This window comes from Anolis sagrei, chromosome 6 (assembly GCF_037176765.1).
Source record: "Anolis sagrei isolate rAnoSag1 chromosome 6, rAnoSag1.mat, whole genome shotgun sequence".
NCBI classification, from domain to species: Eukaryota; Metazoa; Chordata; class Lepidosauria; order Squamata; family Dactyloidae; genus Anolis; species Anolis sagrei.
In genome coordinates this window covers 92,938,568-92,952,606 of record NC_090026.1, presented here as the reverse complement: position 1 = coordinate 92,952,606, position 14,039 = coordinate 92,938,568, and the positions used below count along the sequence as shown (strand labels likewise).

Sequence of the window (14,039 nt, the reverse complement as noted above, 5' to 3'; positions counted from 1 at the left end):
TTATTGAAGAATAATACAGCAGTCGCCAAAAAAGGTAAAAGTTATTTAAACAAGAAATAGTGAAATGTCCATAGAGCAATCAATTGAGAAATGTGATAATCCAGTGAATATCCAAGAAAGGAAACAGGAGTGTCCCAATATCCAATACACAAGTCCACAAGAATTAGAGTCTCTCAGTTTCAAAAGCTTTCCAGAATTCTAAGTCCCTTGAAAAAACAAAAGCAATCTTGAACCAATAAATCCAAAAGCAGGAACTTGAATCCAAATCAAACAGCATACAAGAATCTCAGCATGAACATGAAGGCGTGGATACAAGGCATGAAGCAAAATACGTGGTTGTACATGAAAACCAAGCGTTGGACTCACTGAAGACTATAGATTCACAGGCCCTATATTTATTCACAAAGCCATGGCAAAGGCATTCCATTTCCCTTGGGAAACCTCTCCCTGATCCCTCTTCTCTTTCAATCTTGCGGAGCACTTCCTCCCTAATTCCAGGTGGCGATCCTGATAAATCTGATCTCTTGGGTCAAAGCCTGACTTCCTCGGTTTGCCAATTAGTGCATTCCTTTCACTATCTGGCCTTGACTGTTCAACATTTCCCTCGGCCTCCTTTTCTGCCTGCACAGAAGTATATTTGGCCTGCTGGCCAGCTATCCCAGAATCCTCAATTTCACTCTGGCTAACAGTACTCTCTTGACTGTCATCTCCATTCTCAAATCCCTGAGTCAGCAGGAATCTGATCATTTAACTCATGCATTGAACCTCTGCAGACTCAGACATAGAATCCTGAGCAGAACCTTCATCATTTTCCTCAGAAGCCTGACACAAAGAAACAATTACAAGCGGAACCCCTACAGCAACTACAACTCCCAAATGTCAAGGTCTATTTTCTCCAAACTCCACCAATGTCCACATTTGGGCAAATTGAGTATTTGTGCCAAGTTTGGTCCAGATCTATCATTACTTGAATCCACATTGCTCTCTCGATGTAGGTGAACTTCAACTCCAAAACTCAAGGTCAATGCCCACCAAACCGTTCTAGTATTTTCTGTTGGTCATGGGAGTTATATGTGCCAAATTTGGTTAAATTCCATCATTGGTGGAGTTCAGAATGCTCTTTTATTGTAGATGAACTTCCAAATGACAAAATCAACCCCCCCCCCCCAATCCCACCAGTATTCAAATCTGGGAGAATCGGGTTGTTGTTGTTGTTGTTCATTCGTTCAGTTGTTTCTGACTCTTTGTGACTTCATGGACCAGTCCATGCCAGAGCTCCCTGGTGGTCGTCACCACCCCCAGCTCCTTCAAGGTCAAGCCAGTCACTTCAAGGATACTATCCATCCATCTTGCCCTTGGTCGGCCCCTCTTCCTTTTTCTTTCCATTTTCCCTAGCATCATACTCTTCTCTAAGCTTTCCTTTCTTCTCATGATGTGGCCAAAGTACGTCGTTTTGGCCTCTACTATTCTTCCCTCCAATGAGCAGCCAGGCTTTATTTCTTCAAGTTTGCACTGGTTGGATCTTCTCGTGGCCCAAGACACTCTCAGAACTTTCCTCCAGCACCACAGTTCAAAAGCATCTATCTTCCTTCGCTCAGCCTTCCCTATGGTCCAGCTCTCACATCCGTAGGTGACTATGGGGAATAGTGAATCGGGTATTTGTGCCAAATTTGATCCAGTGAATGAAAATACATCCTGCATATCAGATATTTACATGATGATTCATAACAGTAGCAAAAGTAGTTATGAAGTAGCAACGAAAATAATGTTATGGTTGTCACCACAACATGAGGAACTGTATTAAGGGGTCGCAGCATTAGAAAGGTTGAGAAACACTGGTCTAGCTACACAGCAATGGTTCTCAACCTGTGGGTCCCCAGGTGTTTTGGCCTTCAACTCCCAGAAATCCTAACAGCTGGTAAACTGGCTGGGATTTCTGGGAGTTGTAGGCCAAAACATCTGGGGACCCACAAGTTGAGAACCACTGCAGGAACTTTGGAAAAACAACTCCTATGAGAGTGGGCGGTGTTTCCCAAGCTGACGTCGTCTTTTCTTCTTCTAAATAGGAAAAGTAGGAAGTGCTAGGACGCCTCCATGTTGGCCAAGTGGAGAGGGGACTCTTGCCCGCCTATGGTGAGCATTCATCCTCTTTCCACTGGGAGCCGGAAGTGCGGTGTGCGGCCGATGGAGCAGGACTCCTTTCCTCTCGGAGCGGCGCAGTAAGGAGGGCTGGGCAGGCCATGGGCGGAACCAAATCGGGAGGAGCGCAGGGGGAGAAGGAGGCTGCTTGGCAGAAGGAGAGGGGATGCATGGGAACCCATTCTGAGTGAATCGGAGAGGCCGAGGAGGAGGCTGGAGGCCGGAAGGGCGGGCCACCTTATCTTGAATGGGATGGCAGCTATGCTTTAAGGGAGAAAGACATGCTGGGGGCGAGCGAGTGGCCCTTTGGGGCTCCCAGCAGCGGCTCTTTGAAGGTACGAGTCCCCCCCGTGTGTGTCTATGGTCTTTCCCTAACTGCTTTGATGACTCCCATGCTCTCCCATCGTGTTTGTTTCTCTGTGTTGCAACTTCCCCCAAATAAAACCCTCTCCTATCGCTTTCCTTCCAAGACCCTCATGTGCATGCAAAAACCTCCCTCTTCCTATGTCGTTCTGTTTTCCTTATAGTTTCTGCAATAGATTAGTTGTTGTGGTTGTTCTTTGGGGAGCATCTACACTGGTTTGTTGTGAGTTTTCCAGGCTGTGTGGCCATGTTCCAGAAGCATTCTCTCCTGACATTTGGCTTGCATCTATGGCAGGCATCCTCAGAGATTGAGAGGTCTACAGAGTTTCCAATAGACCTCACAACCTCTGCCATAAATACAGGTGAAACGTCAGGAGAGAATGTTTCTGGAACATGTCCATACAGCCCGAAAAACTCACAACAACCCAGTGATTGTGGCCATGAAAGCCTCCGACAATACATTGAGTATCTGCACTGTAGAATTAATGCAGTTTGGCACCACTTTGACTGCCATGGCTGTCTGCTATGAAATCATGGGAACTGGAGTTTTACAATGCCATCTCTGCCAAAGAGGACTGCGGCCTAATCAACCTACAACTCCCAGGATTCCATAGCACTGAGCTATGGCAATTGAAGTGGTGTCAGACTGCATTGATTCTACAATGTAGAAGCACTCTTCTTGTCGAAGGCTTTCATGGCCTCTAGAATCACTGGGTTGCTATGAGTTTTCCGGGAACTTATCACCATGTTATCACCATGTTTAAATATATTTGTTATTTTAATGTGCTACTGTAATTATGAATCATGATATTTTTACTGATTGTATGTGTTTTATGGTTGGAAACCGGGCTGAGTCCCTCAATGAGGTGAGAAGCTCGGTATAGAAAACTTTGAAATAAATAATAATAAGTAAAATGTTCCATACGCAGAAACCCCAGGAGGAAATGCTTCTGGAATGTGGCCATACAACTCGGAAAACTCACAGCAACCAACTCTTTGAGTTGTTTCTGATTTATGCTAAATAAGTAAGTAAGTAAAACTTTATTTCTGTCTCTCCCTATCTTCCCATAGGGACTCAGGGCAATTCACAACATAAAAGGCAAATATTCAATGCCATAAAATACAACAATAGACTAAGCAATTCCAAATAAATAAAATGGAACATTCAGTAAATTTTAAAAAAACCAAATCACACGAAGACAATGATAACAGATCACACAATATTAAAACAGGGTTAAAGAAACAGGGTTAAAAAGCCGTAATCAAATTCTATGGTGACTCTGTTGGGGGTCAGAGAGGGATTACTTTTTTCTTTCTCTGAGGCTGAAAGAGTGTGACTTGCAAGGTCACCCAGAGAATTCCCATGGCAGAGGAAGGATTCAAATCCTAGTCTCCCTGAAGGTGCATCTACACTGTAGAATCAATGCAGTTTGACACCACTTGAACTGCTTTGTAATTGTGAAGGTTTCACATCGGTGAGGCACTAGCACTTTTTGGCAGAGAAGGCTTGAGTCTTTTGAACTCCAATTCCCAGGATCCCATAGAATTGAGCTATGACAACTGAAGGCACCCAGAGTCCTGTCACAGAAGTTTTCGTTTTAGAAACACTTATTTTTTTTGGGTTGTTGTAGGTTTTTTCAGGCTATATGGCCATGTTCTCAAAGTATTCTCTCCTGACGTTTTGCCTGCATCTACGGCAACCATCCTCAGAGGTTGTGAGCTATTTTTGTGTGTGTGTGTGTCAGAAGCAACTTGAGAAACTGCAAGTGGCTTCTGGTGTGAGAGAATTGGCCGTCTGCAAGGACATTGCCCAGGAGACACCCGGATGTTATACCAGCACGTGGGAGGCTTCACTTATGGCCCCACATGAGAAGCTGGAGCTGACAGACGGGAGCTCACCCAGCTCCCCGGATACAAACCACTGACCTTTTGGTCAGCAGTCCTGTCGGCAGAAGGGCATTGTGCCACCGGGGGCCGCCAAGGGAACTGGTGCCTCACTAGACTACAAATCCCAGGATCCCATCACATTGAACAGAGGCTGTTGAAACAGGCATCAAACTACATTAATGCTACAGTGTAGTTGCACCGTTAGACCAACATTCAAATGGCTTCTCTTATTTGAAAATCTGCAATCCAGAAATAATCCAAACATATCCACATACATATCTGACAACTTTGTATCATACACAAGTTACTTAAAATATTGTATGGAATTATTTACTATTAAATTGTATTTTTGGCATCCCTCCTGTTAAGTTGCCTTTTTCCTGTGATCATAGGCATTTGTTACAACACTCGGACTATTCTTTTGTTATAATGTATTCTAGACAAATACATAGTTGTTTGGGTTTTGTAGTTTGAAAAGATTTAAGATATTTTTACTGATCATATTTCTTGAAAAAAATATTACAGGAATCAAGCATATCTGCTGGAAAAAGGATACAGAATGATTTCACAAGAAGGATAACTAAACTGTGAAGATTTAAAAAGAAGCAGCAATGAAAATACAGTGACTTCAGCCTTAGTACCTTGATGTTTACAACTTTGGCCTGTTCAGAAATGTTTTTTGCATTTTCAAGGAAAAATGTGTCCCAGAAATTGAGCTTACTGTTGCTGGTGTTTGGCTTTATCTGGGGCATAATGTTGCTGCGCTATACCTTTCAACATCCAAGGCAACAAAGCAGTGCTGAGCTGCGTGAACAAATACTTGACTTAAGCAAAAGATATGTTAGAGCACTGGCAGAAGAAAACAAGAATATAATGAATGGTGGTAATGGAGTTGCAATGGCAGGCTATGGTAAGACTGAACAGACTTTCTTTGTGAAGTGCTGTCTGCTTATTTAGTTTTACAAATATATAATTCTGAAACAAGCATAAAGCAAATTTATCATACCCCACTAAATTAAGAAAGTAATCAACAATCAATAAATATATTGCAGGAATTATGCATTATAGTCTTAGAGTCCTATGTTCTGCTGCAGTCGAAGGATACTTAGTGTTTTGTATCCTTGAGAAAAATAATTAGAACATCGAAAGCTTAATCACATCATATATAAATTCTGTTCCTCATATTGGATAGGATGGAATTGTATGAAAAAATGGAAATGGTATTGGGTAAAATACCAGCATCAAAATTACAATTCATGAAAGGCATAATGTTATATGCACTTAACCATAAGTACATCTTAATGAAGCTGGCTCTGAGTGCTATGTAGGCATATGTACAATTGTATTGGAAGAGTATAATTTAAAAAGCAAACTGCTAAGGTACTTTGCTGAATGTTAGAACTAGAAATTAAATATGTATGTTAAAAATGCAGTGCCAAACTTACTATTAATCCTGCTTACTGTCGATCTATTGAAATGAACTGGACTTCTGAGTCACAAGTGATATTTCATTTCTATTCAATGACCTTACTGTGGGTAGGCCTAATACTGGATGTACCCTGCGGTGCACTGATTTTTAGAACTTGCTACTAATAGTAATTATAGTCTAAATAAGAAGGAAAAGGGAAAAACACCCCTGATGCTTTATTAGGCATGTTTTCTCTAGGCAGTCCTATTGGAGTTCCTTTGTGTGTGCATCTGCTTTCAAGTCGCTTGTTGACTTATGGTGTTGCCATGAATTTTATAGGGTTTATTTAGGCAAGGACTAAATAAGTAGAAGTAGTTTTGCCAGTTCCTTCCTTTGAAATATAGCCTAAAGCCCTAGCAGTCTCCCATCTCAGTAGTAACCAGGGCTGACCCTGCTCAGCTTCGAAGATCAGACAAGATCTGGTGGCTTTAGGATATTTATAATAATATTAATAACAATAATAATAACAATAATAACGACAACAATAATAAATTTCTTATTTGCCTCTCCTCATGGCCCGAGACCCCTAAAAAACAATAAAGCAAAAATTGTGTGAAGAGGTGAAATATGTCCTATTAATTGAAAAGGGCTGGATCACCTTGAAAAGGGCTGGGTCGCCTTGCTATCTTATCAACCTGTACCATGCAAATACAGTGAGATTGTATGCTGTTACATTATCTGCGTTTCACCAGTGGAGAGCAAAATAGACAGACTTTTGGAAAGTTGTTAAGACCAAGCTAGGGGGTGCTGTATTTTATGCAGTTCAACAGGCTTTAATGGTTGTAAATAAGTATTTTAATAACTCTCCATTTTAAATTCATTTTAATTTTATATACTTTAGGTTTTCATTCATACATTGTCTGGATTACTGTAACAAACTCTATATGGGGCTTCCTCTGAAGAGTGCTTGGAAACTTCAGCTAGTCTAAAGAGCTCAAGCCAGATTGCTAACCTAGGGTGTCTACAGGGAGCAGACAACTCCCTCATTGAAGCAACTCCACTGGCTGCCAGTCTGTTACCGGGCAGCGGGCACAATTCAGAGTGCAGGTTATAACCTTTAAAGCCCTAAACGGTTCAGGTCCAGGCTACTTGGCTGACTACATCCCCTTGTACGAACCTTCTTGGGCCCTGAGATCTTCAGGAGAGACCCTTCTCTCGGTCCCATTTCCATCTCAAGCTGAATTGGTGGGAACGAGACAAAGGGCCTTGTCTGTGGCTACCCCTTGATTCTAGAACTCCCTGCCCAGGGAAACCAGAATGGTCCCTTCCCTGCTGTTCTTCAGGTGTTAGGTGAAAACCTTTTTATTCAGGCAGGCTTTTAAAGAAGGAGGTTTTTAAGATCGTCAGGGGCTGCTGTGATTTTATATGTTATTAATGATGTTCAGTACTGTTTTGATACTTCTATATTTTTGGTTGTATTGCAATGCTTTAGTTGTGAACTGTTTTGAATCTCTGTATGGAGAGAAAAAGCAGGATAAAAATAAACATAATAATAATAGTGCAATTTTAATTGTTATCCACTTTGAGTCAGCTTGAGAGAGAGAAAGTGAGATACACATATTATAAATAAATAATTTATCTGTTTTATTTTCCCCCACTAGCCGATCTCAAAAGAACAATTGCAGTTCTTTTAGATGACATCTTGCAACGCTTGGTCAGACTGGAAAACAGACTGGAAAAGGTTGATTACATGGTTGTAAATGGCTCGACAACGAATACTACAAATGGGAACTTGATGCCAGAAACTAAACGAGTTAATACAGCAAGCAACATAAGATAGCATTCAAAATCACTTGGTGTAGCTGTGTCTCCTACAGATCTTCTTCTATTGAGAAAGAGGCAAACACAACAGTCCAATTGCGGTGGTCTGTATCCTGTTGCAACAGGAAATGCTGAACACATGCAATCCCAACCTTTTATATATATATACATATATATAAAGCTCTAAAAGTCTTTGTGTTAAGATAGCTCTTTCATAAAGCAATGCTGTTATAAATATCTTATTTAAAGATATGCTGGTGACTAGTGTAGAATGGTAAGTAGGATCATGTGTAAATTGTATGAGAGTCTATGGCAATTATGAAAAAGATATAACATAAATATCAGAATATCTGAATATAATTCTAATGTATCTTGGAGAAAGTTTAGAAAGCTTATGACCTGGTCTACTAATACAAAGTAATGAAGGATAATGCCTTTTAATATGAATTCTGAAAGTACGTATACATAACATCACCTTTACTGATGGCTATTTTTTTTAACAATTGAGATATCATCATGGATTAAATCATTAAACAGTGATCCAAAGAATGTATTTTATTTGCACTATCTGTGAAATAGAAAGAGAATGTATTAAAATACTGTTAGATTTGTGAAAACTTTAAATAGCAATTATGTCAAAGTGCATACTTGCTACATAAGTAGGGCAGTTAGATCTTTATGGTAAACTGTAATCTGTGATGTTCCGGAAATATTTAAATAAAAGAATTTAGCAACAGAGAGTACATCTTAAGCGATAGGCGTCACACTTACCAGAAAATGGACACTGCTAGCTTTTTTTAATCAACTGCTTTTCTTGTTACTATACGAGTCTCTTGCAGTTTGTGATAAATGTGACACACTTGCTCTTAAGTTACCTTTACAAAAAAACAAGGGATGATTGCACACTGATGAAGAGAAGCAAGGCATCTTGAAGTTTAGTTGGGTATAATCTATCAGGCACTGCTGCTGTGCAATTGCCTTTTTGAAAGGAGTGCTGATTGTGAAACAATAGTGCCTAGTGCATATGCACTCAAGCTTTTCTTATGATGGACTTGAAAGCAAGTGGGAATAAAGGTGAACACTGCCTTATTATCCATGTTAGCCTTATAGCAGAGAATTGCATTGAGGGTGCACTACATTACACAGTGTGCATTCTGTATCATAATTTATAAAATGAAGTGCCAGTCTTGAGTTTTACATCTGTATGGAATGATTTTCAATTATTTCTTCTCGCATTATTATTATTATTATTTCAAATATGCTGTGTAGTTTTCAAAAACCCGTTTAAAGAAAGAACAAACACTTTCAGTGTGTATATACCGTCCCAAATTAACGTATTATGCCTGCAGATGGCTGTAGAATCTGGATAGATTAAATAAAATGGAAATCTATATGGACAAAGTTTCTGAGTACTGAATCGTTTTTTCTCTCTTTTGTATGCAATAATCCTTGATTTTTTTACGAGGGGGAAATTTACACACATGTTTCTTATGTCTGTCTTTGGGTCAGTTACTGGTATTTGTAAGCCTTCCAAAGTTGCAAACCAACCTTAATAAATAAAATGAACTTATACCTACTTGTTTCTGAATTCGCCCCATTACAATAATCTATATTTATTTTGGCATAAACTCATTGGCGCTTAATTTTGGACAGGATAGCTTGGTAAAGAAACAGGTTTTCTAACTCAATTGGAAGTTTAAAAATAGTAAAGGTAGTTGGGATTTCCAAGCCATAGGATGCCTGTAAACACAAGGATCTTTGTGAATCTGTGAGTCTGGGAATGAAATGCATCCTATAAAGCCCTAAATGGCCCCAGCCCAGTTTAGCTGTCCAAATGCATCTCCCTATATGAACCACTGTAAAGACTAAGATCTTCTGGCGGGTACGAGAGACCGAGCCTTCTCAGTGATTGCCCCCAGTTAATGGAACTCCCTTCCTGGCAATATTAGATCAGCCCCCTCCCTCCTCTCCTTCAGAAGGATGGTGAAGGCCTGGCTGTGGGAACAAGCCTTTGGGGCAGTGCAGTGAGCAATAATAGAATGGTGTCCTGAGATGGTTTTTAAGCAACTGATTTTAAAGTGGATATAAGTGATTTTAATGTTTGTATAAGGTAAAGGTAAAGCTTGTCCCCTGACATTAAGTCCAGTTGTGTCGGACTCTGGGGGTTGGTGCTCATCTCCATTTCTAAGCCAAAGAGCCGGTGTTATCCATTGACCCCTCCAAGGTCATTTGGCAGGACTGCATGGAGCGCCCTTACTTTCCGCAGAAGTGTTACCTATTGATCTACTCACATTTCCATGTTTTCGAACTGCTAGGTTGGCAGAAGCTGGGGCTAATAGTGGGAGCTCACAGTGCTCCCTGGATTTGAACCAGTGACTTTTTGGTCAGCAAGTTCAGTAGCTCAGCGATTTAACTTGCTGTGTCTCCAGGAGCACCATGCATGTAGCCGGGGGGGGGGGGGGGGCTTGAATATTGCACTCAAATCACCCCTGACAGATGGCCACCCAGCCTCTGTTTAAAAGCTTCCAAAGAAGGAGCCTCCACCACATTCTGGGGCAGAGAGTTCCACTGCTGAACGGCTCTCAAAGTCAGGAAGTTCTTCCTCATGTTCAGATGGAATCTCCTCTCTTGTAGTTTGAAGCCATTGTTCCGTGTCCTACTCTCCAAGGAAGCAGAAAACAAGCTTGCTCCCTCCTCCCTGTGGCTTCCTCTCACACATTTATACATGGCTATCATATCTCCTCTCAGCCTTCTCTTCTTCAGGCTAAACATGTCCAACTCCTTAAGCCGCTCCTCATAGGGCTTGTTCTCCAGACCCTTGATCTCGGTGGCGCAGTTTAACCCACTGCGCCACCGAGGGCTCCAATGTTTGTATATATTTATGGTTTTATGTCCCGACATTTAACGTTTGCTGTATATATGTTGTGCTCTGCCCTGAGTCCCCTGCAGGGTAAGAAGGGTGGAATATCAATGTGTAAAATAAATGAGATGGCTGGGACTTTTGGGAGTTGAGGTCCAAAATATAAGTTGAGAACCACTGATCTAGACTGTGGAAGAGGTGCCTGTTGACCCCACTTGGATGTGCCATGCCTCTTCTTCTTCTTCTTCTTAGGCGATCCCTCGTTGGACGAGTAAGATGGTCTTCCATCATGGGTTTCCTTGTGGGTCCGCATGTGGCTGTGGAGCCCTATTCTTGCTCTGCATCTTCTTCCGCAGTGAGGGCATTGGTTTCCAGGTGGGAGGCGGTCCCGGTCAGGGTTGGCTTGACGCGCCTTCCTCCTGGCACGTTTCTCTCTTTCACCCTCCACTCGTGCCTCCTCGAATTCTGCAGCGCTGCTGGTCACAGCTGACCTCCAGCTGGAGCGCTCAAGGGCCAGGGCCTCCCAGTTCTCAGTGTCTATGCCAGAGTTTTTAAGGTTGGCTTTGAGCCCATCTTTAAATCTCTTTTCCTGTCCACCAACATTCCGTTTTCCATTCTTGAGTTCGGAGTAGAGCAACTGCTTTGGGAGACGGTGGTCAGGCATCCGGACAACGTGGCCTGTCCAGCGGAGTTGATGTTGGAGGACCATTGCTTCAATGCTGGTGGTCTTTGCTTCCTCCAGCACGCTGACGTTTGTCCGCTTGTCTTCCCAGGAGATTTGCAGGATTTTCCGGAGGCAGCGCTGATGGAATCGTTCCAGGAGCTGCATGTGACGTCTGTAGACAGTCCACGTCTCACAGGCATATAGCAGGGTTGGGAGGACAATAGCTTTATAGACAAGCACCTTAGTATCCCTACGGATGTCCCGGTCCTCAAACACTCTCTGCTTCATTCGGGAAAATGCTGCACTTGCAGAGCTCAGGCGGTGTTGTATTTCGGTGTCGATGTTGACTTTGGTGGAGAGGTGGCTGCCAAGGTAGCGGAAATGGTTGACATTTTCTAATGTTACACCATTAAGCTGTATCTCTGGCATTGGAGAGGGGGCGGCTGGTGACTGCTGGAACAGCACTTTGGTTTTCTCGATGTTCAGTGACAGGCCAAGCTTTGTGTATGCTTCTGCAAAGGTGTTGAGAGTGGCTTGTAGATCTTCTTCTGTATGCGCACAGACAACATTGTCATCAGCATACTGGAGTTCTATAACAGATGTTGTTGTGACCTTGGTTTTGGCTTTCAGTCTGCTGAGGTTAAATAGCTTGCCGTCTGTCCGATAGATGATTTCCACTCCGGTGGGAAGCTTCCCATCAACAAGGTGTAGTATCATGGCGATGAAGATGGAGAATAAAGTTGGGGCAATAACACATCCCTGTTTGACACCTGATTCCACCTTAAATGGGTTACTTTGGGAGCCATTGCTGTCCAAGACTGTTGCCATCATGTCATCGTGGAGGAGCCGCAGGATGTTCACAAATTTGCTTGGGCACCCGATTTTTTGGAGGATGGTCCAGAGAGCGCTGCGATTCACTGTGTCGAATGCCTTTGCAAGGTCGATGAATGCCATGTACAGAGGTTGGTTTTGTTCCCTGCATTTTTCTTGGAGTTGTCGTGCAGTGAAGATCATGTCCACAGTTCCTCTGGAGGGGCGGAAGCCGTTCTGGGATTCTGGGAGGGTGTCTTCTGAGAGGGGCAGAAGGCGGTTTGCAAGGATTCTTGCGAGGATTTTTCCAGCAGCGGTTAGAAGGGAGATACCTCGATAGTTTCCGCAGTCTGTTCTTTCCCCTTTTTTGAAGAGGGTGATGATGGTGGCATCCTTGAAGTCTGCTGGGATTTTCTCGGTCACCCACACTTTTTCTATGAGCTGGTGGAGTTGGTGTGTCAGCGCAGGTCCTCCCTCTTTAAAGATTTCTGCAGGGATCCCATCCGGTCCGCTGGCTTTGTTGTTCTTTTGTTGGCTGATGGCATTGCTGACTTCTTCCAAACTAGGCAGTGCTGCAAGCTCATCCCTGGTTTGTTGTTGCGGGATTTGTGAGAGGACCTCTTCGGCCACACTGGAGCTGCGGTTTAGGAGGCTTTGGTAGTGTTCTTTCCAACGTAGTGCAATTGACTTTTGGTCCTTCAGGAGTTTGGTTCCGTCTGATGAGCGTAGAGGCTGTATGCCATGGTTTCTTGGCACATAGATGACCTTTGTGGCTTTGAAAAATCCTTGAGCATTATGGGTATCTGCCAGGTGTTGGATTTCTTCAGCCTTCTTTGTCCACCAGATGTTCTTGAGTTCTCTTGTCCTTCTTTGGACCTCAGCTTTTGCACTGGCGTAGATCTTTTTCTTAGCAGCACAGTTGATGTCTCTCTGCCATGTTTGGAAGGCTTTCCTTTTCTTGTCGATTAGCTGTTGGATCTCGATGTCATTTTCGTCAAACCAGTCTTGATGTTTCTTGGCTTGGTATCCAATAGTTTCTTCGCAGGCTTGGATGATGGAGGTCTTCAGTTTGTTCCAATGTTCCTCAACATTTTCGGGGTGTACTGTGGGTAGATGGTCCTTGAGTGCTGTTTGGAGATGGGCTCGTCTGGAGGGCTCCTGAAGGGCTTGGGTGTTCATTTTGCGCCTTGTCTTTCTTCCTTGGAGTCTGCGCTTGGGGGCGATCTTGATAGCTATCGTGGATCGGATTAGCCTGTGGTCGGTCCAGCAGTCGTCAGCACCTGTCATGGCTCTTGTGAGGAGTACGTCACGGCGGTCTCTGGCGCGTGTGATTACATAGTCTAAGAGGTGCCAATGCTTTGACCGGGGGTGCTTCCATGATGTCTTGAACTTGTTTTTCTGGCGGAAGAGCGTGTTGGTGATGACAAGGTTGTGCTCCGCACATTTGGTGAGAAGCAGGATGCCATTCGAGTTGCTGTTTCCAACCCCGTCTTTTCCTATGGTGCCTGGCCACAGGTCGAAGTCTCGCCCGACTCTTGCATTGAAGTCCCCCAGGAGAATGATTTTGTCCTCCTTAGGTATCCCCGATAGGACAGTGTCCAGCTGATAGTAGAATTTCTCCTTGATGTCTTCATCAGCGTCTAGTGTTGGTGCATAGGCACTTATGATGGTTGCCCGTTGGTTTTTGGCAAGATCAATTCGGAGGGTGGAGAGTCGTTCGTTGATGCCAGTGGGTGCTTCGGACAGATGTTTCATCAGATCATTTCTTATAGCGAAGCCAACTCCGTGCATTCTTTGGTCTTCTTCGGGCAGTCCCTTCCAGAAGAAGGTGTAGCCTCCTTTTTCTTCCTTCAGCTGTCCCTCTCCTGCTCTCCGGGTCTCCTGAAGGGCTGCTATGTCGATGTTGAAGCGTCCCAGCTCCCTTGCGATGATGGCAGTTCTGCGTTCGGGGCGTTCACTGTCACTGTTGTCCATCAGTGTCCGTACGTTCCACGTACCGAAGTTCATTTTCCTTTTTTGGCCGCAGGATGGTGACCCCACTGGACGCGGCAGTCCAGTCAGGGATAAGTGAGGCAGACTATGTTTAG

At 43.3% G+C, this 14,039-nt stretch overlaps 1 protein-coding gene across 2 annotated transcripts; it reads left to right on the top strand.

The window, feature by feature from the left end:
* Positions 1-2,083: 2,083 nt before the first annotated feature.
* Positions 2,084-9,019, top strand: CCDC126 (coiled-coil domain containing 126). Of its 2 annotated transcripts, XM_067470261.1 has the most exons (4): positions 2,084-2,474; positions 3,432-3,527; positions 4,915-5,299; positions 7,459-9,019. In XM_067470261.1, exons 3-4 carry the CDS (start codon positions 5,035-5,037, stop codon positions 7,635-7,637), a joined length of 444 nt encoding a protein of 147 aa, XP_067326362.1. In that variant the 5' UTR covers positions 2,084-2,474; positions 3,432-3,527; positions 4,915-5,034; the 3' UTR covers positions 7,638-9,019. The 2 variants fall into 2 exon arrangements, with proteins under 2 accessions (XP_067326362.1, XP_060638072.1); XM_060782089.2 differs by lacking the exon at positions 3,432-3,527.
* Positions 9,020-14,039: the final 5,020 nt, after the last annotated feature.